At 42.7% G+C, this 21,823-nt stretch overlaps 1 protein-coding gene across 1 annotated transcript; it reads left to right on the forward strand.

Moving 5' to 3' along the window:
- Positions 1 to 181: 181 nt before the first annotated feature.
- On the forward strand, positions 182 to 21,444 carry LOC139335085 (piezo-type mechanosensitive ion channel component 2). The gene is made up of 45 exons (XM_070968513.1): positions 182 to 202; positions 1,400 to 1,666; positions 2,306 to 2,414; positions 2,643 to 2,764; positions 3,356 to 3,415; positions 4,849 to 4,997; positions 5,120 to 5,284; positions 5,693 to 5,734; positions 6,065 to 6,097; positions 6,207 to 6,319; positions 6,646 to 6,821; positions 6,994 to 7,170; positions 7,320 to 7,484; positions 7,848 to 8,048; positions 8,135 to 8,339; positions 9,094 to 9,195; positions 9,300 to 9,465; positions 10,312 to 10,555; positions 10,689 to 10,785; positions 11,186 to 11,345; positions 12,122 to 12,211; positions 12,320 to 12,405; positions 12,570 to 12,635; positions 13,561 to 13,673; positions 13,794 to 13,914; positions 14,241 to 14,315; positions 14,519 to 14,685; positions 14,821 to 15,020; positions 15,168 to 15,332; positions 15,469 to 15,789; positions 15,904 to 16,162; positions 16,446 to 16,634; positions 16,755 to 16,959; positions 17,061 to 17,193; positions 17,633 to 17,780; positions 17,877 to 18,091; positions 18,339 to 18,497; positions 18,719 to 18,866; positions 18,964 to 19,152; positions 19,489 to 19,581; positions 19,821 to 19,990; positions 20,086 to 20,202; positions 20,492 to 20,571; positions 20,852 to 21,077; positions 21,189 to 21,444. Exons 1-45 carry the CDS (start codon positions 197 to 199, stop codon positions 21,442 to 21,444), a joined length of 6,750 nt encoding a protein of 2,249 aa, XP_070824614.1. The 5' UTR covers positions 182 to 196.
- Positions 21,445 to 21,823: the final 379 nt, after the last annotated feature.

Genomic DNA, 21,823 nt, shown 5'->3' on the forward strand with positions numbered 1-21,823 from the left:
GATTACGAAACTTGTTCATTTCATTCTTAACTTTTTGCCCCTTGTGGTAGAGACAGTAGGTGAGGGAGAAATTGGGGAAGGTGAAGAGGACCTGAAGTCTCCAACAGAGACCTCGCCTCCCCCCTCAGGCCCAAGTGGCCTGGTCATCTTTGGACGGCTGGTGCAAAAACACAGCTATGTCAGCGCCCTTATCATCATGATGGTAAACTAATATTGATTTATGATTGTTTTCAGTTTGGTTTGTGTAGTGAGTCTTTTAGCCATCAGGGATGTCATCAGGAGAGAGAAAATACCTGGAAAAGGAAAAATTATTCGGGTGTAGGTGTAGTAGATTAGCTCAGTAGTGTTACAAGCAAAGTACTTTAGATATGATAAAATACCAAAATGATGGTTCAGATAAAAGCTTACAGCAGTGCAAGAACCAAGCCAAATAGAATAGACAGAAAAGTAGACTTTGTTTTATGTTAATGGATTGTCTTTTCATTGAGTCATAATCAGTTCATTGATTACAATGAATGGTGCACATCACAATTTCCCCATTGTGATGAATTGCTTGATTTGTTCACATTTACAATGATAGAAAAGATTACAAAGATAGAAATGTCTGGCATTTTTTGACTTAAACCATTAATCGATAAGTTGGTGATTTGTTTTCTTTGACGAATGAATGAATTGACAACAGTTTACTTCACAATACTGTTTTGGGTAAAGGTTAACTAGCTAAGCTACCTAGGTAGTGGTACTGGTTCAGTACAGGTAGCTAGTCAGCAGGCTAATTTAACACAGCAAGATAGCACTAGCACCGTTAGCTAATAGAGGTATTTAAAACTAATTGTTATTTTGTTACATTTGCTACTTTACGTAACCACCTCCAATTATCTAAACACAAGTCCAATAACACAGGTGTGAAACAGTGCTGGTATCAGCATTAAAGGTGAAAGTTTATGTGTGGAGAGCGGTTAGTAATGTTAGCGCCATTAGCTGCTAAATTGGGTTAACCCTTTATAACCGTGACCGGGGAGGGGCGTGCGGACAGGCAAACCAGGCAGTTGCTTGGAGCCCCTGGCCACTGGAGGGGCTCCAGCCACTTATTCACAATGTTTATTGATAGGCCTGGGCTTTCAGGGACCTCTGCTCTGCTCTGCTCTGAGGTCCCTGGACCTCACTTTGAGAACCATAAATCTATTGTTTTTAGTATTCATCTCCAATGTCCCAGAAATTGTGCATTTATGTGTGCAAAAAACAAATTTTTGCAGTGTGCACAGGTGGGGTGGGGGCTCCAGGGATTTCTTGCTTGGAGCCCCAAGAGACCTGAGCAACACCACTGACCGTGACGTTAGTGAAACAACATTACTTGCAATAGCTGCGGTAATTTCACCATATACACATGTATGTTTAGGTGTGGAGTATCACCTACAATAACTGGCTGACTTTCGCCCTGCTGGTGTGGTCCTGTATAATTTGGATGATGCGAGACCGGCGCCGCTACGCCATGATGTCCGCCCCTTTCCTGTCTATCTACGGTACTGTGCTGGTGGTGCTGGGCTTCCTGAGCGGGCTGCGTCTCAGCCGGGCCGAGCTGTACCCTGGTCTCCCTCCAGCTGTGATAATGGACTTCGACCTGAACAGCTACCACCCTGCGCCCTGCGTCCACCTGGGGGCAAAGGTGAGGCGGGAGTGGGGGTTCAAATAACAGTACAGTTGACATTACTGCATATTGTTAATCCAAGTACATTTACAAGGTTTGATTGTGTGGGTGTTTTATGTTCTTTCCACAGGTGAAGTTTACATGTAATTCTCCAATGTTAATTAAAACTTGGTTTTACATTTTAGGCATTTCTTTATCATATTAAATAAGCAACAAAGGTTTGAACTTGTGCAGAAAATATTCTAAGCGATTAACAGTTCAACATGGCTAATCTGCTTCATTCAGACTGTGATGTTGTGTTAGGGTTAGGGTTAGGCTTGATCAGTTACTGTGATCTCTGACTCTGATTGGGAATTACATTTTTACATTGTTAAATTGTGTTTGTTGTATGGAGCAAGAAAAATACAGAGGAGGTAGACAGCCAGACGATTCCCAAATGAAGTAACCAGTATTGATCAATTAAGACCAAGTCAGTTTAAAACATACTTGTAATCAAACAAAACTTTTTCATCAAATCAGAGTCTGAGAACTATGAACTGAGACATTATTTTAGCAACTTTTACTTGCTGTTTTCAGAGAAATTGAACTTTTTGTCTCCCCAGATTGGATTATACTTGTTACTCTGATCAGAGTGTTCATACACTGTGTTTGCTGCAGGTCGTCTACAGCTTCAGCTTTTGGTTGATGTTTCGTCAGCAGCTAACGGAGAGACAGGAGGAGCAGAGCTTGAAGGAGGGATCTCTAGATGAAGTCAAAGTTGTGCCACGTAATTTTCACATTGCTTTTACAGAGTTTACAGCGACTGTGTCAGAGAATAGCATTTAGTTTGGAGTTATGTGTAAGTGTAAGGCCACTGTAGCCTACTCATGAAAATCTTGAGCTGCATGCCCTCCCTATGCCCTCCTTTCTGTTCTTCTCAGCCTATTTTCATTATGCTTTTCAATTCATTCCCTCCTCCTCCTCATCCTTCTCTTCTTGGTTTCCTCCATATCAGCGGAGGAAAGTCAGCCATCACCTCTAGTAGCGATGCTGATCTCAGGAGTAAAAGGGATACTGGTAAAATACTGGATCCTCTTCTGCTGCTCCATGTTCTTCGTCATCAGCTTCTCTGGAAAGGTATCTATTAACAAAATGAGGTATGGGAGAAGTCCCGTGCTCAACGTGTTCTGATCACACTCGCCAAACACTGCCGCTTCACCTCTGGGATGAATTTTGGAGGAAATCCTACGGCAGTAATGAGGGCTTGTTGTGAAGTCATTGCATCATGCACTGCATTATTAGCTCTATTATTGTCACCATTTTATTTCCTGTTGTGATGACCAAATTTTCCCACAGCAATAATTTATTTTAAATTAAATTAATTTCCCACGATGCAATCAGTCACCATTCCATGTCATGCAGTGTGCATTTACCCTGTAAAACACAGACTAGGAAAAAAATACCCTCTATAATCAGCTGTAGATTAGTAAAGCAATAAAAGATTATTCATCATAAAGGTTTTTAGAAACGTACTTGATATAGTATGTGTGATTGTGTAAAATAGAAAATATATGAAGCAATTCTAAATATCTGAGGTGCAGAATGTAGAAAAAAATGTTTTTGTTTCTATTTCATGAAGATATGTTGTATATATGTTTTTTTTGCGAGCAGATGAAAAGTAACTGCCCATTACGTGGAACTAATCTTAACCGTCTTTCACTTACTTAGGTGGTCGTCTACAAGATACTCTACATCGTCCTCTTCCTCTTCTGTGTTGTCCTCTACCAGGTTAGTGATTTTACTCTGACTGGTAATAGACAGCCTACATCGGTGTGTCTCTTTTCAATAGATGACAGCAGTCTGCCTTTTGTCTGTCAAATGAGTGATGGTGATGTCTTGGGAGTTACACGTTTCACCAATAAGCACCTTATCTTACACCGGAGGACCTGGTTTTCTCCACACAGCTGAGACGAAAGCTCAGTCATGGCGTCCGACAGTGATTAAAGTTCAGGCAAATGATATGAAAGGCATCCAGGCAGGCAGCCTATAGACTGTCAGGAAATGCTAAAACATGCAGCTGTAATCCAATCAACCTTTAAACATAACAAATGACTTAAAGCTGCCTGTTTTTGCTGTCATAAAATCCTGAAGTTTCACAACTTTCTTAAAAGTATAATGACTTAAATCACAAAATACATATATTTTTTAACACTGGCCCTAATATGTTGTTGTAGGAAAGTTCTATTCTGTAAACATTTATTCTCTGATTGTGTACTATGCACAATGAAATGAGTAATGAAAGATGGAAATTTGATGTTGAGATGTCAATAGCAACAGAGAAAACCAGCTTTGAGAGTTGAGACGTGGTTGCGTAACACACAAAGCCACCATAGTTTCAGGTTCATCTTATAATATAATGTGTTGACTCCTAAATTATCATTAGTGAACCATTCTGCTGTTGTTAGTGCATCAAAACAGTCAGAACGGGTCCAGCTCTCATATAAACTGCTCATCAATGCAATTTTACTGTTAAAAGTATTGATTATGACAACATACAGGGTCATTTTTTGCTGTTGTTTTCCTGTTTTTTCTCCATCATCTTATGTTTCTGCTGACCTTTTAGAAGCACAGCAGGCACTTACAGGAAAGCCTAATGGCTGTGGAGGTGACGTAAGACAAGAAAACACCATTTGTCTGTTCGGACAGCATCAGACACACCCTGGTATAGAGCTGCAATGATTAATCAATTCATCAATTAGTTGTCAACTATTAAATTTAATATTTTTTTCAGGAAAGAAAAGTCAAAATTCTCTAATTCCAGCTTCTTAAATGTGAATATTTTGTTGTTTTCTTTGCTCCTCTATGACATTAAACTGAATATCTTTGGGTTGAGGACAAAGCAAGACATTTGAGGATGTCATCTTGGGAAACACTGATGGACATTTTTCACCGTTTTCTGACAAGACCAAACAACTAATTGATTAATCGAGAAAAGGAGAAACACATTAATCATTGAAAATAATCCTTAGTTGCAGCCCTATCCTGGTGTTTTACATGTTTGTGGTGAGAGGATTATAGGCAGCAGAGCCCTGTCTACAGCAGTTGTTGAATAATTAGTGAATTCTATTGCAATGAGTGTCACAGTTGAATAAGTTGTCAAAGCCAATAGTGACATTAAGATGTGTAGCTTCAGAGAAAAGGTCTGTTTTCTCTGCCCTCAGACCCGTTATGATGTGTGGCGTCGGGTCCTGAAGACGTTCTGGGCGGTGGTGGTTGGTTACTCCATGGTGGTGTTGATCGCCATCTATATGTACCAGTTCAGAAGTGTATCTGGCCTCTTCAGACAGATCATGGGCATGTCGGAGGAAGGGTGAGTTTCTCTGTGTCTGCACATACCGAAGTATTCTTTATTAGATTTTTAAGAAGCTGTTTTTGGAATGAAGGAGGAAAATTCATGCAGACTCATATCATTATACCTGTCTGACTTTTCAGTCTTCGTGACCTGGGTTTGGAACGTTATGACACAGTGGAGTTGTTCGCGCGTATCCTGCTTCCTGCTGCGTTCCTATTGGCTTGCATCCTCCAGCTGCACTACTTCAACTCAGACTTCCTGGCTCTCACTGACCTCGACAACGTACCCATCAGACAGACTTCCAGGTGAGGCAGCCAGAAGACATGCAGGCAGGGAAAGAATATCCCACTCAAACAAAACAGTGCCTGCTTCATATGAACCAGTACCACTGATGAATAGAAGTGCCATTTTTCTTGAATGTTAAAACAAGCACTTATTACTATTTGCCTGTGCCTGTCAAGGCAATATTATTTTTATACTCTTTTTGTAGAATTGTAGCTGATTTTATTTTGTATTGTCTCTTATTGTCTATCTTTACTTGCTGTCTGTTACAACTACATTTCCCTGATGTGGGATCAGTAAAGTTAATCTTATTTTGTTATCGTATTGGTGTTCCTGTATGTACTGTACACATATATGTTTTTATTGATTGCCAGACATATTGTGTATCTCTGTTTATCTCATCTGTCTGATCCATCATTCTCTCCACCCAGAGAGGAAGAGCTCAGGAGTTCAGTCAGCGTGATATCTGAGACGTAAGAGCTGCTTTTATTCCCTCATAAATGTTTTGCTGCGCTCACATTTCAGAGGCTTTGTGTAAAGACCCGTTACAATTAATTGTATATCACACAGCTGGTTTATCGCCTGTAGACATAATTGGTGTTTGAACCAGAATGAGCCAGCCGCATTCGGTGGTGAATGTATTGCCTCTGAATTTCATAAGAACCATAAATAAAAATTAAACAGAGATATTACTAGAGAGGTGATGGTGACATAATGGCATAATAACGTTTTCACTGTCATCACAGTTATACCAGTAATACTTGCTGCAATGTTCACACATCTCTCTTTGATTTCATTCCCAGCATTAAAGAAAACATTGAGAAGCTCCAGAAGAAGTAAGGCTGTTGTTCGATTTTTGTTGTTTTGTCTGAAGGGTCAGCGTTTGTGTCTGCAGTACATACTGCGTGATGCTTATTTGGATTAACGTTTCCTGTTGTCCTTCAGGCTTGTGAAGGAGCAAATGGGAACTGGGAGAAGTCAGGAGACTCTGGACAGCATCGGACTACAAACCTCCTCAGAAAGAGGACCTGAGGACCAGGAGGACATGGCGGGGGAGGGTAACTACAGCTTAACCCAACATAGCTCCTCAGTCTCCTTTTGTTGGGTCAATTAGGAGTGATGACAAACGATTGATATGACATTATTTAACGATCTGGCAGTTCTGAATCACAGCTCAATGGCACATCTCAGTTTTTGTGTTAAGAAGATTTAGACTGTTCCATTAAATTTCCCTTTGATTTCTGCTCCTTTGAAAGAAATCTTCTTTTTTGTGTTGTTATGTATCAGATGATTGTGTTCATTGTTATTTGAGCCGTATGAGCCGTAGCAGTCATATGATGCTCGGATAATGTCTGATGTCCTTCCCTATGATCCTTCCTCCCAGAGTCTGTCCCCAGCAGTCCTGAGAACAAGTGGGTTGTGATTGTGGACAGGGCGAGTCTGCTGCTCCTTCAGGCTCTGTCAGGCCTGCACAAGGTCCAAGAGCAGAGCTGGAGACTGCTGGAGCTCCACAGCCTCAAAATTGTGTCCTCAGGCATCATCTGGGTGTCACTGCAAGAGGTGAGCCGTTCTGCCGATCTGTGGGTGTGTGTGTGTGTGTGTGCAAGGTCATAAGTTTTGAAGATGTGTGTATGTGCATATATACAAGTTGTCAAAAACACAAAGAACAGTCTCCTAAAATTGACTTTTTACTTCACGTAAAAGTGAAATGTTGTGATTTCCATTTTAACAGGTTTCTCTGATGAACCTGCTCTTCCTGGTTCTGTGGGTGTTTGCACTCCCGTTCCCACGGTTACGACCTTTGGCTTCCAGTATCTCTGCTGTGTGGGCCTGCGTCATGGTGGTGTGCAAGATGTTTTACCAGCTCAAAGTCATCAAGCCCCTCGATTACTCCTCCAACTGCACAGCAGTGAGTATCCATAACAGTGTGTTTCTTTCCATTAGCAGGTTGACAGCTGCACAGCTGGATCATCTGTCCATGGGCTTTAACTATCCTGTGCTGTTTGTTGCCTTCGAGTTCACCCCTTTACTTACACATATTTGCCATCTGTCTTTCAGGACCTGGTACCATCCAACAGCTCAAGCCTGGACAATGGAGCGGAGCTGAGTGGGAACATGATGGAGCTGCTCAGGAGGTCTATTCTCTACATCGAGCCTGTGGATCCTGTCTTCTGGTGTGGAGCACTGCGTAAATGTGAGGGCAGGATCCTCCCCTGCCTCAGGGTACGGTGACACACCTGCCAACATCTAAGATCGTTATTTCTTTGATGTCTCTTTTAAATCACAACCATCACACAGAACTGCATTTGCAATCCATTATATGATATGAGGCACACTCAACTGCATTCAGGCTCTAATGCACTCAACTATGCATTCGCTGCAGGTAAAACTGTAAGTGCAAATCCTTTTAATAGCTTTTTATAACCAGGGAATGGAAGATGCACAAGGTCTCAGACCTCAGAAATAAAAAGACATACAAGATCCAGTTTTAATTTAAGACGCACACATCAAGTTCTTTCAGGAGTTTGGAAGAAAGTCTATTGAACCCGATCAGCTTTTCTCTACAAAGTGTGCTCTGTGTTGCAGAACCATCTGATGGTGCTGGGGCTGCTGGTGTTCGAGGCAACAGTCCACCGGCACCAGCTCTACTTCCGTCTCCATAACAACCTGAAGACTCCACCCTTCAGCATCATCTTCCAGGGCATCACGAGGCAGCACCTGGATCACGGCGTCCTGCCCTGCATCAAGTACTTCATCAACTTCTGCTTCTACAAGTTTGGACTGGAGGTACTTTTTAGTGGCTGAAGCGAGTGTGTCTGAACAGTTCATCGTATCTGACGCCGACTTCTTAACGTGCACACACTTCTTCATAGATCAGTTTAATCGTGGCAGTCAACGTGATTGGTCAGAGGATGGATTTCTATGCTCTGCTCCATTCCTGTGCCTTAATGGCTGTCCTGTCGCGGCGACGCAGGAAGGCGATCGGGGAAGTGTGGCCGAAATACTGCTGCTTTACTGCAGGGCTGATGGTGCTGCAGTACGTGCTCTGCATAGGCATCCCTCCTGCTTTCTGTGTTGGTATGGCCTTTTTAATCATTTCTGATATTTCTTTATGAACAAACTGTTGACATAATTCAGTATCATTTATATCCAGCTCATGAAACCTTTTGCATTTGCTGTTCTCATCACCTGGTGTGTGTATCAAAGTGATGCAATTTAAACATTCATAAAAAGCAACAGCAGTTTGCTTTAGAAGCACAGATGAACAAAGGAGAAGCACAAGCAGTCCTCTGTACGCCTCTGTAGAAATAGTCTCTAAGTGAAGACAGCATGTTTCTCACTGGAAATGATTTGCTGGGATCATAAATGTCAATACAGTGAGAACTTCCATTTCAGCAAAAAACACACTTAGTACCTTTTATTACATTCCTTCAAAGTCTTCACTATATATACCATATGAATCTGGACAGACACTTGACTGGTTGGCATACAACGACAAGGCGGTAAATCTTCCAGTAATTGCTGGGTCGATAAATTGTCAGGAAATAGATGATCATTATAATTCTCAACGTCCAAGATGATCTCTTCTGATCGTCAGCCCAAAACTCAAAGTAAATATTTAAATACTCAAAATATTCAGTTTACTATCATAAAGAAAAACAAAGAAAAGCCTCAAAATCTCACATTTGAGATGCTGGAACCAGCAAATGTTTTTGTGTGCAAAACTTACTTCCACTACAATTAATCAATGGTCAGAAATGTCCTTGTTTACAAAGTACTGATTTAAGTCTCATTGTCTCATCTATGTTACTTTATTCTGTTTTCCTGTCAGATTACCCGTGGAGAACTGCAGTTCAGCCTTTGACCTCCAATGTTATCAAGTGGTTTTACCTGCCTGACTTCGCCATGAGACCCAATCCTTCATTCATATTCTGTGAGGTTACCTCAGCTCTCTTCTCTTCTATGCTGACTTTGAATCTTTTCCTCCTCGCGTCAGATTTTGACCCCCCCCCCCCCCCCCCCCCCCGCTCTCTGCAGATGACCACCTCCTGCTGCTCTGCTCGTCTCTGCAGTGGCAGGTGTTCGAGGAGGAGAACCGAGTGGCGGTGCGACTGCTGGCCGGAGACAATGTTGAGATCAGCCGAAGTCTGGATCCTTGTTCCTTCAACCAGTTCATACCTGTCGATAACTTCCTTCACTGCAGGTCAGAAACACCAACCGACCAAAAGGTCCCATTTCTGTTAAATCTCATACTTGTGGTCTGAATGTCGATTTGAATTTTTCATGTCTGTCCATGTTTTCAAACATATGAGTCATTTTATTGGTGCTTGATGTATTTTCTCCTCTCCCTGAATGTGACTCACCCTCAAAGTCTAAATTTATAGACCAGGAACATCAAATAGCCTGAACTCTGTAATCCAGCATTTAGGTAATCTCTTCAACAGCCTCCTGCTCTGTAGGTTAAACTGTAGGTGGAGAATTGGGAGTCCATCACGCAGGTTTGTGGTCTTTTTAGGAGCATTAAGGGGCTGAGTTAGATTGTCAATTTATGTGTGATGTCAAACTCATGAAAGCTATTCTGGTAAACTGAAACTGCTGGCTAAGCACTCATGGACATCTCTCATTTCCATGATCGGCTAGTGCCCTCGTTTGTGGGCTATATTTCACTTTCTGCTGCCGGCCCAAATCGAATTTGCCATCTCGCTGTTAACAGAATATATTTTACTGAGAAAAAATAAGCCAAAGTTTGGCTTCAGTCATTTTCATGGACAATACAAGAGAGAAACTATTTCATTGGCTGATGAAGTTGGTGTTTGAGTTGGACAGTGGATTGTATTTTATCTATTAAAAAATGTTAATACACACTCAAGGTCTCATGGATGAATGGGACATGGTGTTTTGTAGTGTTGCTTACTGTCAAAACAGTCAAACCTGATCCTGAATGTTAAACTGTTCCTGTAATTACAATTCTGCAATTTTAGGAGATACTGAATTTCTTTCCTGGTTCAGCGTCTCAGCCGTAAAATGTCCCCCTCTGCCTGATCCTCAGGTCCTACCTTGACATGGTGAAGGTGTTTGTCTTCAGCTATTTCTTCTGGCTGGTGCTGTGCCTCATCTTCATCACCGGCACCACACGGATCAACATCTTCTGTCTGGGCTACCTGGTGGCCTGTTTCTACTTCATGTTGTTCGGAGGCAGCGTGTTGATGCAGCCGGTCAGATACATCCTGCGGCTGTGGGACTGGCTCATCGGATACACCTGCTTTGTGATCGCCATGAAGAACCTGCTGTCTGTGAGTTACCACGCAGAACGAGAATTTCAAATCATTTAAGACACACATCAGTTAATATTTAGTGCTTTTGTCAACAGGCTCTATGTTGCCAGTTATTGCCTCTGTCTAAACTTCCTGTTTCTTTTGTGATCAGCTTGGTTCTTGTGCCTACCTGGACAGCCTGGTGAAGAACAGCTGCTGGTTAATTCAGGCCTTCAGCATGTTCTGCACCATCAAAGGCTATGACGTCCGTAAGTGTAGCAGATGATGATAATCATCTGAAGTCTCACACTGGTGCTTTAAAATGTCTTTTCCAAGCCTGAGTGTACATTTCACAAGATGAGTTCATTGTGGTTTTGCTTCTTTTTTCTAGTTACACTTTACAACTATAATGTGGTGCCAAACAGTCTGAGGTGCTTAAGACAATACTGGGAAAAGCTGTTTGTAGGAGCTTGATCTGTCTGTGTAACATTAAATCTTCTGCTGTTGTTGAGGTTAGAAAAAGGGTGATATTGATCTTAAAACTGTTAGTTAATGTTGGACGAAATACGAGTTATAGTCTGTAAAGGATGCAGAAAACAGAGAGCTGAGATTGAGCAGCTTTTGTCAACGTTACCACTAAATAAGGCAGATAACATATTTGTGTTTCAGCTGATCCTGATGACGAGTGTGAGCTGCCGGAGGGGGAGGCCGGCATCGTCTGGGATGCGATCTGTTTCACTGTCCTCCTGGCACAGAGGAGGGTTTTCCTCAGCTACTACTTCCTCTACGTGGTGTCTGACCTGAAGTCCTCTAAGATATTGGCCTCCAGGTCTATACTTCACATGTGGCACAGCCTCCTGTTTAGGTCCCTGACGTACTTAAAAGCAGCACAAACTAGCTTTACTTAGGGTGAGGAGGTACAAATGGCAGTGAGGGGTTAATGTTTGAACATGGAAACTTGATTTCAGTTGGACAAATTAAAATCAACCTATCTTGTCAGTATTCAGTTTATGAAGGGAAACCAAAGGGACATGATCGGCAGAGGAGTCCAGCTGTCTCACTCACGGCTGTTTAGGAGAGTTTTTTTGTATTGCTGTATTTATTGGTAATTGTTGATAATTTCCTAAAAGGATTCCTGATAAGAATTGTGCAATTTGGCTCCATTTAAACCCAATAACATTCATTATTCGTCTATTATTGGAGTCTTTATTCTCCAGACAGTTTTGAACTGACATGCTGAAGTAATAGTTGGACATAATTAATTAGTGCAGTAATAATTAGCACCTTTTCAGGAAATATCTTGAAGATTGGGAAACTATTCTGAAATTCTGAACCTGTAAAATAAAGAATTACTAGCTGACACCAGAAAATGATTTGGTAATGTGTACAAATCTAGTATCTCATTTAGGAAGGACGGAAACTCTTAGGTTGTTTTTTTTTCTGTAGTTTCCTTGTAGGTGGGTCACATAGTTTTCTTATAGTTTTCTAATAGCTGTTATTAGAGATAAACCCCAAACAAAGTGTTTTACAGAGCACCAGACACGAAAACACAGCAGCAGCAGTGAGACAATGATTCAAGTCATGCTCTTTTCCTCTAACTCTAAGGGGTGCTGAGCTGTTTGAAGCCAAAGTGAAGAAGCTGATAGCAGCCAGACTGGAGATGGAGAAGAAATCTGTGGAGACGCTGAAGAAACAGTAAGAGACATCAAACAGTGTTGAGTCAGTATGGATCCAGTCTGAAATATCGAGGAACAGAACTTCCCCTCTCAATCTCCCTCGTAAAGAGTTAACTTGCCTTTGCAGGATGGAGAAGATCAAATCTAAACAGAAGAAGCCTGCAGCAGCACACAAACCAGCTCTTCCTGCTGATCAGGAGCAGGTGACACTGGGTAACAAGTGAATCGATTTTCTGATTCTACCGATAATACACCAGCAAAGCATGAGCAGGCGGTCAGTCACAGTGTTGTAGACCAGCCATGAAAACTGTTTTAGGTACAAAGCCTGTTGAGCAAATATCATTGATAATTAGACTAGATTGATCTCTGCTTTCCAGCTGATGATGAGAAGGCAAAGAAAGACGCAGGAAAATGGTGGAAGCCGTGGGTGTCTCAGCCTGGAGGTGAGCAACAGCATGACACAACCCTGACACTGGTCCCAGAGTGAGGAACAAATGGTTAAACACACCGATGGAGCAGCTTTGGATCAGATTCCTTCATCAAAAGCTCAACAGTTTTGACACTGTTCTCTGTTTTTTGTTTTTTTCCCCTCAACAATATCTTTATTATGTTCTCATTCAGCAAGAGAAATATCAAAAGACAGAAAAATTATTGTCCAACATTGAAATCGGACTTTCTCCAATATGTCAAACATTTTGAAAGCAACTAAATGCAAAGAACAATAACACTTTCAAATCTAATCAAATCAAATCAAATAAAAAACCAACAACAAAAATAAAAATAAATAAATAAGGTAAAAAAAAAAAAGGGTTCCCCTTTGTTATCACATCATTACACCATTGTCAAACTCAAGGACACAATTTACAAAGAAAAGAGTAATCAAGTATTAAAAAGAGTTAGTTCAGGCATCTGCAGAGGACCACTTACATTTATATCTCATCCGTCACATCCATCACACTACTTAGATCCAAATTCTCTATGTATTGTATAACAGGACCCCAAATGTTTTCAAAGGGCGATTGTTTATCTTTAATAATGTAAGTGATCTTTTCCAGAGGTAAAGTCATGGACAGTTCTTTAAGCCAGCCAGTTTGGTTTACCGGTCTTTTTCCATGAGAGTGATTTAACTCTTTTGCAAGCAATAAACAAAGATCCAAGGCAACCATAATTCTGGCAGGAGTATAATGTTTAACTGGATGTACACCTGAAATGAAAACCTTGGAGTCAAGTGTTAAGTGTAAGCCCAATATATTCTCCGGGGCTTGTTTAATCTCCCTCCAAAACTGCTGAACTTTATCACATTCCCAAACACAATGAGAAAAGGTCCCGTTTTCCTGTCCACACCTGACTGTTCTCTGTTTGATGCAGTGGAAAACAACTGTGGCTACCACTTGTTTGAGAGTGACAGCGAGGAGGAAGAGGAGGAAGTTACTGAGAAGAAAGAAGAGGAGGAACCAACAAAGAAGAAATCTGCTTTCCAAGTGAGCGCCACAACAAAACAAAAATGCTGATCAAGAGGATACATTTAATGTTTAATTTCACTTTTCCATCTATATTCAAACATCAGTGAAGATGTGCGTCTGATGTCTTTGATATCCTAGTTGGCCTATGACGCCTGGGTCACCAGCTCGAAGACGGCTCTGAAGGACCTGAAGAAGGAGAAGAAAAAAATACAGAAAGAGGAGAAGAAGAGAGCAAAGAAGGAGCTGCAGAGACAGCAGGGTGAGAGAGCGACATGGTGTTTCTTCAAATGTACTGTATGTATGTGTATTGATGATACCGCTACCTGCTCACAAACTGTACTTCACTACAGATGAGAGCCTCACCAAACAGTCCAAAACCTAATTTTAATCTATTCACACCGTATTTACTTCCATCTTTTTTATCTTGTACCGAAGGTGGCATTAACCCGATGCCACACGGTCATTAACATCCAAAGGTTTACCCTCTGTGGAGCATGAGTGTGCTTGAAACTTTAATGCAGTGTGCCCAGTAGATTATAAGATGCAGTATGTTGTGTGCAAAGTTTTGCCCTGCCTTTTTTCCAGGCATTGATAGAACCGACTCCAGTGAGGATGAACTGGAGGAAAGCATTGTGGAGGACGAGGGAGAGGAGGAAAAAGGTAAAGACATGAGTCACTGCATTACACTTCACAACAAACCTCTGGATTGTGCCACTTTTTCACAGGTGAGATAAAGGAATATTTTATTACAGAGTGACTTTCTGTTTGTTATCGCCGTAATACGAATGAGCAGGGAAAACCTTTTCTATACTGACACATTATTACTCAACCTCACTCACTCAGTGTATTTGCTCTCATTACAGAAAACATTCTGCAGCGAATCGTTAACACCTTGAAGTTCAGCTGGGTCTTTGTTCAGGCCCTTCTAGATGACCTGACGGAGGGTCTGAATTCGTTCTGTAAAGACAACCTGGACATTTCCAAGGTGCTGCGGTTCGAGCGAGCTTTACTCAGCCAGCAGCAAAAGAAGGTGAGAGGACGGATGGAAACTTATGAGACAGACTGATACAGTATCATCTTATACATAGAAGGATGGAGAGTTACAGCACTGGGCTGCTCTTCTTTCTTTCTAACAGTCTTTTTCTCTCACTCCCGTGCTCTGCAGGGCAAAGAGGTGAGCCAGGAGAGCGTGAAGCAGTTTTATGAAAACTGGATGTCCCGTCAGAACACACTTTCATCTCAAGACGGCCTCGATGATGCCCTACCTCCCCCGCCCTCCCCGCCTGCTGTCCCCTCCTCCCAGCACGACTACGCCAAGCTGAAGAACCAAGCCTCCAAAGTGTCCTGGGGCAGCAGCGTTTCCAGGTAGGTTTCCTCTCTATTTCTTTGTTTGTGTGCCCACCTGTGCTGTGTGTGCAAAGTTAAAACTGCCAACACACTGTTATAGACATGAATTACTGTACCTTTAGACCCTGTATACTCATCTGCTCTCTCTCTCGTCCTCATGATCAGCTGTATGACAGATGAGACGATGCTCGGTTCCCGGCAGCCGACACAGGAAGAGCTGGACGAGCCTCCGTCTGTGCCGCCTGCTGCTGCTGCTGACCAGCTCAGACGAAGGCTCCTGAGAACAGCCAATGTCGACCTGACCTCAGAGACTGATGAACTTTCACCAAGGTGAGGGAGAAATATTTGCTTGACAGACAACAAAAAAAAAACTGTTCACAGACAGATATGCCCCCAATCCAGGACATTCTACATGTGTGATTCCTCAAGTTAAAATGTCCCTGTTTCTCTATGCCTGTAACAAAAGCTGCGAGGATGGTGGCCCTCAAAAGGAAGACCAGGAACAAGAAGAGGATGAGGGGGAGGACACAGAGGGTGAGACGAAACGTGAGCAAGAGCAAGAGAAGACAGAGGAAGAGGAACAAAGAGAGGAGGATTATGAAGTGGAGGGAGAAGAACCGAAGAAGGAAACACAGCAGAGAGAAGATGAGTGCGCCGATGAACCAGAATGCACCTCGTTGGGCTTCAGGGAGAGTGATGATGAAAAAAGCCTCGACCTGACAGAATCTCTCAGACCTCTGAGTCAGGAAATGAGGAATCTCACTGCCAGTGAGCTGCTTCTGAACAAGTCAGTGGACACGAGAATGACTAAAAGATTAGAGCCTTGTTTATGAGCACATGTATGACTCTTTTCTTGCTTTTCCTCTTTTCTTCCCTCCCTTCCTCCCCATCCTTTCTGCAGCATGTTTGAAAATGACGAGATGTCAGAGTCTGATAAGTTTTTCGTGACGCTGCCGAGGCCACTAAAGCTGCTGTTTGCCCTCTATAACACCATGGTGTCCAAGTCAGAGATGCTGTGCTACTTTGTCATCATCCTCAACCACATCGTGTCGGCTTCGTTCCTCTCCCTCATCCTGCCCATCCTCATCTTCCTCTGGGCCATGCTGTCCGTGCCCAGGCCGAGCAAACGCTTCTGGATGACCGCCATAATCTACACAGAGGTAAGTCATTACAGCATAGTTGTGTTTAACACAATCCTCAAACATGAGTGGTTTCATTGTGGTATTAATATTAGAATAATAGCACAAATTAACAATGGCAGCAGCGCTGCAGAGCATTATTTATGCAGCTCTGCTGGCAGACATAGCAACAGAGGGATGCCTGCAACTGTATATTAGCTTGATGTTACGGAAAAGTTTGGCACTCACCACGTCGTATTTGGTGATAATCATCCTTTGTTTCTGCCGATGTATGATTCAGAACTCTCCACTCTGTTTCTCTCAGCTGACTGTTGTGGTGAAGTACTTTTTCCAGTTTGGCTTCTTCCCCTGGACCACCTCTGCCTACCGAGGCATCAACGCCGATCGGCCCTTCGCCCTGCCCAACATCATCGGGGTGGAGAAGAAAGACGGCTACGTCCTCTTTGACCTCATTCAGCTGCTCGCTCTGTTTTTCCACCGGTCTATTCTCAAGGTAACCATGAAAAGTTACAATTGAAGCTCATCTGCTCGCTCAGATGCGTCCACCTGCTTCTGTGTGTCTTGTAATTGGCCCCCAGCATGAAAGATTTTGTTTGTGTCCATGGCTGTACAGTGCCACGGTCTGTGGGACAACAAGGAGGTTGAGATGCCTGATTTTTTCAAGAAGATGAAGCGGAAAGTGGAGAAGAAGAAGATGACAGGAGATAAGTCGAGCAGCAAAGAGAAACAGCTGCGCCGGCTGAAGTTCCTCCCTCTCCAGGCCTCTACCACCTCCATCTTCTGTAGACAAAAGAGAGGCGAGTCAGCAGATTCTGATGGTGAATATTCAGAAAAAGAGATTTTTTCTTCTTGTCTCTGACAATTAAACGCCAGACATGACTCATATCTTTCCATTTCATGTTTCCTTTTTTCACTGGAGAGGTGAAGCCCAAGAGGCAGCACAGCAAGAAGAAGAGACGGCAACAACACAAGGCTCCGCTGACCAGGAAGGAGAGGATCCGACAGCAGATGAAGGAGAGGATGCTGCAGGCCAAAGCTGCCATCATAGAAGTGTGCGTTGTTTTGCTCCACATTTGATGCCTTAAATGAACATTAGAGTCTGCAAAATCACCTGGAAGGAAGTCAAGTTCATGCTCAGCACATTGTGTTTTAGTGGATCGAAAATCATCATTTTTAGAGTATATCTGTATAGTTTTGGTAAGCATACTTTTACGGGTATCAGTGAGATTTACCTCCGTTCATGAGGCATTAGAAAGATAAAACATGATATTAACATAAGAATTGTTGAGGCCTTTTGTAGGCTGACTTCTTTAAGCATTTAGTCCATTAAAAATGCATCCATATCTGTTCTCAGCTAGCACTGACATCTGTCTGGACATCTGCTATGGATGGTGGAGACATGCTAGCACCATATTGCTAATCTAATGTTTTCCCCTAATAATCTGAAATTGATAGAGTTTGTGAATCTTTTTTTTTGTTTGTTTGCTACAGCGCCCTTCACATTTACTTACCCATAAGGCAGTTTTTCTATGACATCATCCACCCAGAGTACAGTCCCGTGTGTGACGTCTATGCCCTCATGTTTCTCATCGATGTAGTCAACTTCATCGTCACCATATATGGATACTGGGCTTTTGGGGTGAGAGTCTGCCTCCCATCAAACCTAGAACGTACACATGTATGATGCATTATTATGCGAAGGAGTGTATGACTCAATCAGGCCGTTTCTGTGTAGAAATACTCTGCAGCAGCCGACATCACAGAGTCTCTGTCGGAAGACCAGGTTCCAGAGGCCTTCCTGGTCATGCTGCTCATCCAGTTTGGCACCATGATAGTGGACCGGGCCCTCTACCTGAAGAAGTCCCTGCTGGGAAAGTGTGTTTTCCAGGTGGTGCTGGTGTTTGGCATACACTTCTGGATGTTCTTCATCCTCCCCGGGGTCACAGAGAGGTCAGCAAGTGAATTTGTTGTTCAGTTGATCTGGATGGTTTTGAAAAGCATCAAGTTGAATTTAAAAAAAAAACCTCACACTTATTGATCTCATAAAAACTCCATCATTAAATCCACTTCTTCAGTCTTCTGTTGGTAGAATTTGAATTTTTGAATCAAAAATCATGGAGGTTAAAAAGGCTAAAATGCATGTGATCTTTGATATCTTCACGATGTCTTCTCTCATCGTGTCTTTTCTGTTCCACAGGAGGTTCAACAGAAACCCTATTGCTCAGCTCTGGTACTTTGTGAAGTGCATCTACTTTGGCCTGTCTGCCTACCAGATCAAATGTGGCTATCCAAACCGCATCCTGGGCAATTTCCTCACCAAGCACTACAACTACCTGAACCTCTTCCTCTTCCAAGGGTAAGAAAACTGTTACCGGCTTTAACCATTACAAATATCTCCATTAACAGCATGCAACAATTCACTCGAATAAGACATGTTTTTTACACTGTGAATGCTCATGAGTGTTTGTGATTTGTTTTGTTCGATTCTTTAAATGTTTCTGATGGTGATGATTGATATGATTTTACTAAATAAACTACATTCATTCCCTGATTTCTTTTTCTTGCATCCTTCTCCAGGTTTCGTTTGGTTCCCTTCCTGACAGAGTTGCGGGCAGTAATGGACTGGGTTTGGACCGACACCACTCTTTCTCTCTCTAGTTGGATTTGTGTTGAAGACATCTATGCCAACATCTTTATCCTCAAGTGCTGGAGGGAGTCCGAGAAAGTAATTGAGGACATGTAGTGCAGAAACTGCTCACCATCATTGTTATGTATAGACCAATATTATGTGTATGTATTATAATGTGCTGTGATTCTTCCAGAAATACCCCCACCATCCAGGGCAGAAGAAGAAGAAGGTGGTGAAATACGGGATGGGCGGATTCATCATCTTTTTCCTCATCAGCATCATCTGGTTCCCGCTCCTCTTCATGTCACTGGTCCAGTCAGCAGCCGGAGTGACCAATCAGCCACTGGACGTCTCCATCCAGCTCAGCATCGCAGGATATGAGGTCAGGATGGAAACAAGTAAACAAGTTTTTTGAAGTGTGACAGTAAAAAGTGTGCAGACATACTAGCATCTCTCTGAGGCTGCACTGAAGCACTGTGGTGCTTTGAGCTAACTGTTAACATCAACACTCTAACAGTGATAATTACAATGTCTGATATGGCCGTCGTCTTAATTTGGCCTGTTAGCATGCTAACAATTGCTAAGTAGCACTAATACAAAATACAGTGTTAGTCTTTGCCTTCTCCTTGAACCATGCTCCTCGTGTTTTTACTTGTTCTCTAATGGTGCAGTTCAGGCATCAGTCGTTGTCCACCACAGTGTGTCTGTGTTTCCTCAGCCTCTGTTCACCATGAGTGCCCAGGAGCAGAACCTGGTTCCGTACACAGAAAGCGCATTCAACCGACTCACCAAAGTCTACGCGACATATCCAGTAAGACTCACTTCATTTTGTTAACTTTAATTACAAGACCAAGAACAAAACCATCCACCACCAGAAACGTGACAATACTTAATATAACTGTATAGTGTCTGTACTGTATATATCACAGCAATAACTGTCTTAATCATAATGACCGCCTGCAGCCATGGGGGGGAGCATCGCCTACATTTATTGAAAAAACTCCTGCAATCTAATACCCTTCTCTATCTCTCTCTCACACACACACACAGTCTGCTATGCAGTTCATAATGAACTATGAGGCGGAAGACATCATTGTTGCTAAGATCAAGAGTGACGCCAGTCTGCTGTGGAGCATCAGCCCGGCCAGTCGAGAGGCCATGATACTGGAGCTCAGCAACTCTTCTCACATATACATGACCTTACGCTGGACGCTGCTCAGGTTAGTCTGTGTGTGTGTGTGTGTGTGTGTGTGTGTGTGTGTGTGTGCGCGCGCACGCGCATGTGTGCTGAACACTCCTTTCCCTCCCTTCTCAGGAATGCGTCCATATCAATGAATGCAGAGACGGTGGGAGAACACACTGTGAAGTTTGAGGACACGGCCTTGAGGGAGGGGATAGTCCGCATGCTCAAAGGCAACAGCAGCAACCCAGTGTGAGAACAGAACGCAGCCAGCTGGTGTTTACCTGGCTGTACCGTGACTTTCTTCTTCAGGCGTTGAAATGCAGTTTCCTTACACACCAGAGATTTAAATTCTAGAGGATAGCTTAATTAAATCAAACATGCCCGCAATGGCTATAATTAACTCATACTGTACCTAATCCTTCATGAAACAGGACATGAATTGAAATACTCTATTTTATTAACCACTTCTCAACACTTTTATGTTGTCCAGTCTGACTTGAGCTCAAAATGTGTTAAACTGTGTTTTTGTGTCCTGTAGGATCATCAATTTTCTGCTGCCAAAATTCATCAGGGGTCCCAAAGGACCAGAGTCCAAAATGGCAACCAGGATGAAAGTAGGTTAGTTACAGTTTATTGTACATTACATGTACATCTTTTAGAAATTAGAACTGCATTGTAATTGTAATATCCAAAGACATCCTTTTTGGCTGTTTTTCCCAAAATGATCTTAGAGATTATTCATCTGGGATTTTATTTCTGCTCTTTCTGAGTATATAAGGCCTCAATTTTGGTTTTCTGGCCTCAAAAAAGAATCCATCCGCTGATCGCAGTGATCTGCCCTCCACTGATCTTGCGTAAAACATCCAGTTTGATTTAAGCTCATCACGTCTTCACTCAGATCACTCGGACCGCCCAGACCTGCAGACGCTGTCTTTCTTCAGGCCCATGTCAGTCAAACTTCAACAGGTCACTGGGACGTCAGAAGAGCAGGCAGACCAGTGGTGGGTGGTGGAGGAGTGCTCCCCTGTTCTCACCTCCTCCAACCACAAGTGTCACAGCATAGAGATAGTGGTGTTCAATGATAAAGTCAGCCCCTCCAGTGTGGGCTTTCTGGCTGGACACGGGTAGGTAGCAAAACATCTCACCTGTTTCTGAAACCCTCCCATAATGGAGGGTTAATGTCTCACTGTCTCACTTCTTTACCTTCTGCATTGTCTCTCTTCTCCTCACCACAGCATCGTAGGCCTGTACATGTCAGTCGTGCTGGTCATCGGCAAGTTCGTCAGGGAGTTCTTCAACGGGATCTCCAGGTCTATCATGTTTGAGGAGCTGCCGTGTGTGGACCGGGTCCTGAAGCTCTGCACAGACATTTTCGTGGTCCGGGAGACGGGGGAGATGGAGCTGGAGGAGACACTCTTTGAGAAACTGATCTTCCTCTACCGATCGCCAGAAACCATGATTAAAATGACCAGAGAGAAGAAAGACAGCTAGGGTTTGGTGGAACACCATCTATTTGTACAGGAAACACCACCTGTGGATGTATCCACGCTGAACTCTTATAACTCCAAATGGATGTAGATCAGTAAAGTTCAGAGTCATTATTTCAACATGAGTACATTTGAAATTGGATTTGTGGCAAATGGGCAGGCAGGGGCAACTCGATTAATGATCCAACCGAGCAAGATTTTGTGCCCCTCTCTGGTTCAGCTACTGATCTTGACCTTTGACCTTCATGGAAAAGCCAAGCAGGAATTTTTTTCTAGTGTATTGCTGATATAAACTGTTTTCATGATATCATTACATTTATTAATTCTGACAAACACACTCCTCCTGGTTTGATAAGAGACTGATTATAGTTTAAAAGAAGTCA

This window comes from Chaetodon trifascialis, chromosome 8, assembly GCF_039877785.1.
Source record: "Chaetodon trifascialis isolate fChaTrf1 chromosome 8, fChaTrf1.hap1, whole genome shotgun sequence".
Lineage (NCBI taxonomy): Eukaryota > Metazoa > Chordata > Actinopteri > Chaetodontiformes > Chaetodontidae > Chaetodon > Chaetodon trifascialis.

Coding starts and splice junctions, on each gene's coding strand:
- LOC139335085 (XM_070968513.1), top strand. Junction 1,667..2,305: donor GCGTCCACCTGGGGGCAAAG/GTGAGGCGGGAG, acceptor TGTTTGCTGCAG/GTCGTCTACAGCTTCAGCTT. Junction 19,991..20,085: donor TTACGCTGGACGCTGCTCAG/GTTAGTCTGTGT, acceptor CTCCCTTCTCAG/GAATGCGTCCATATCAATGA.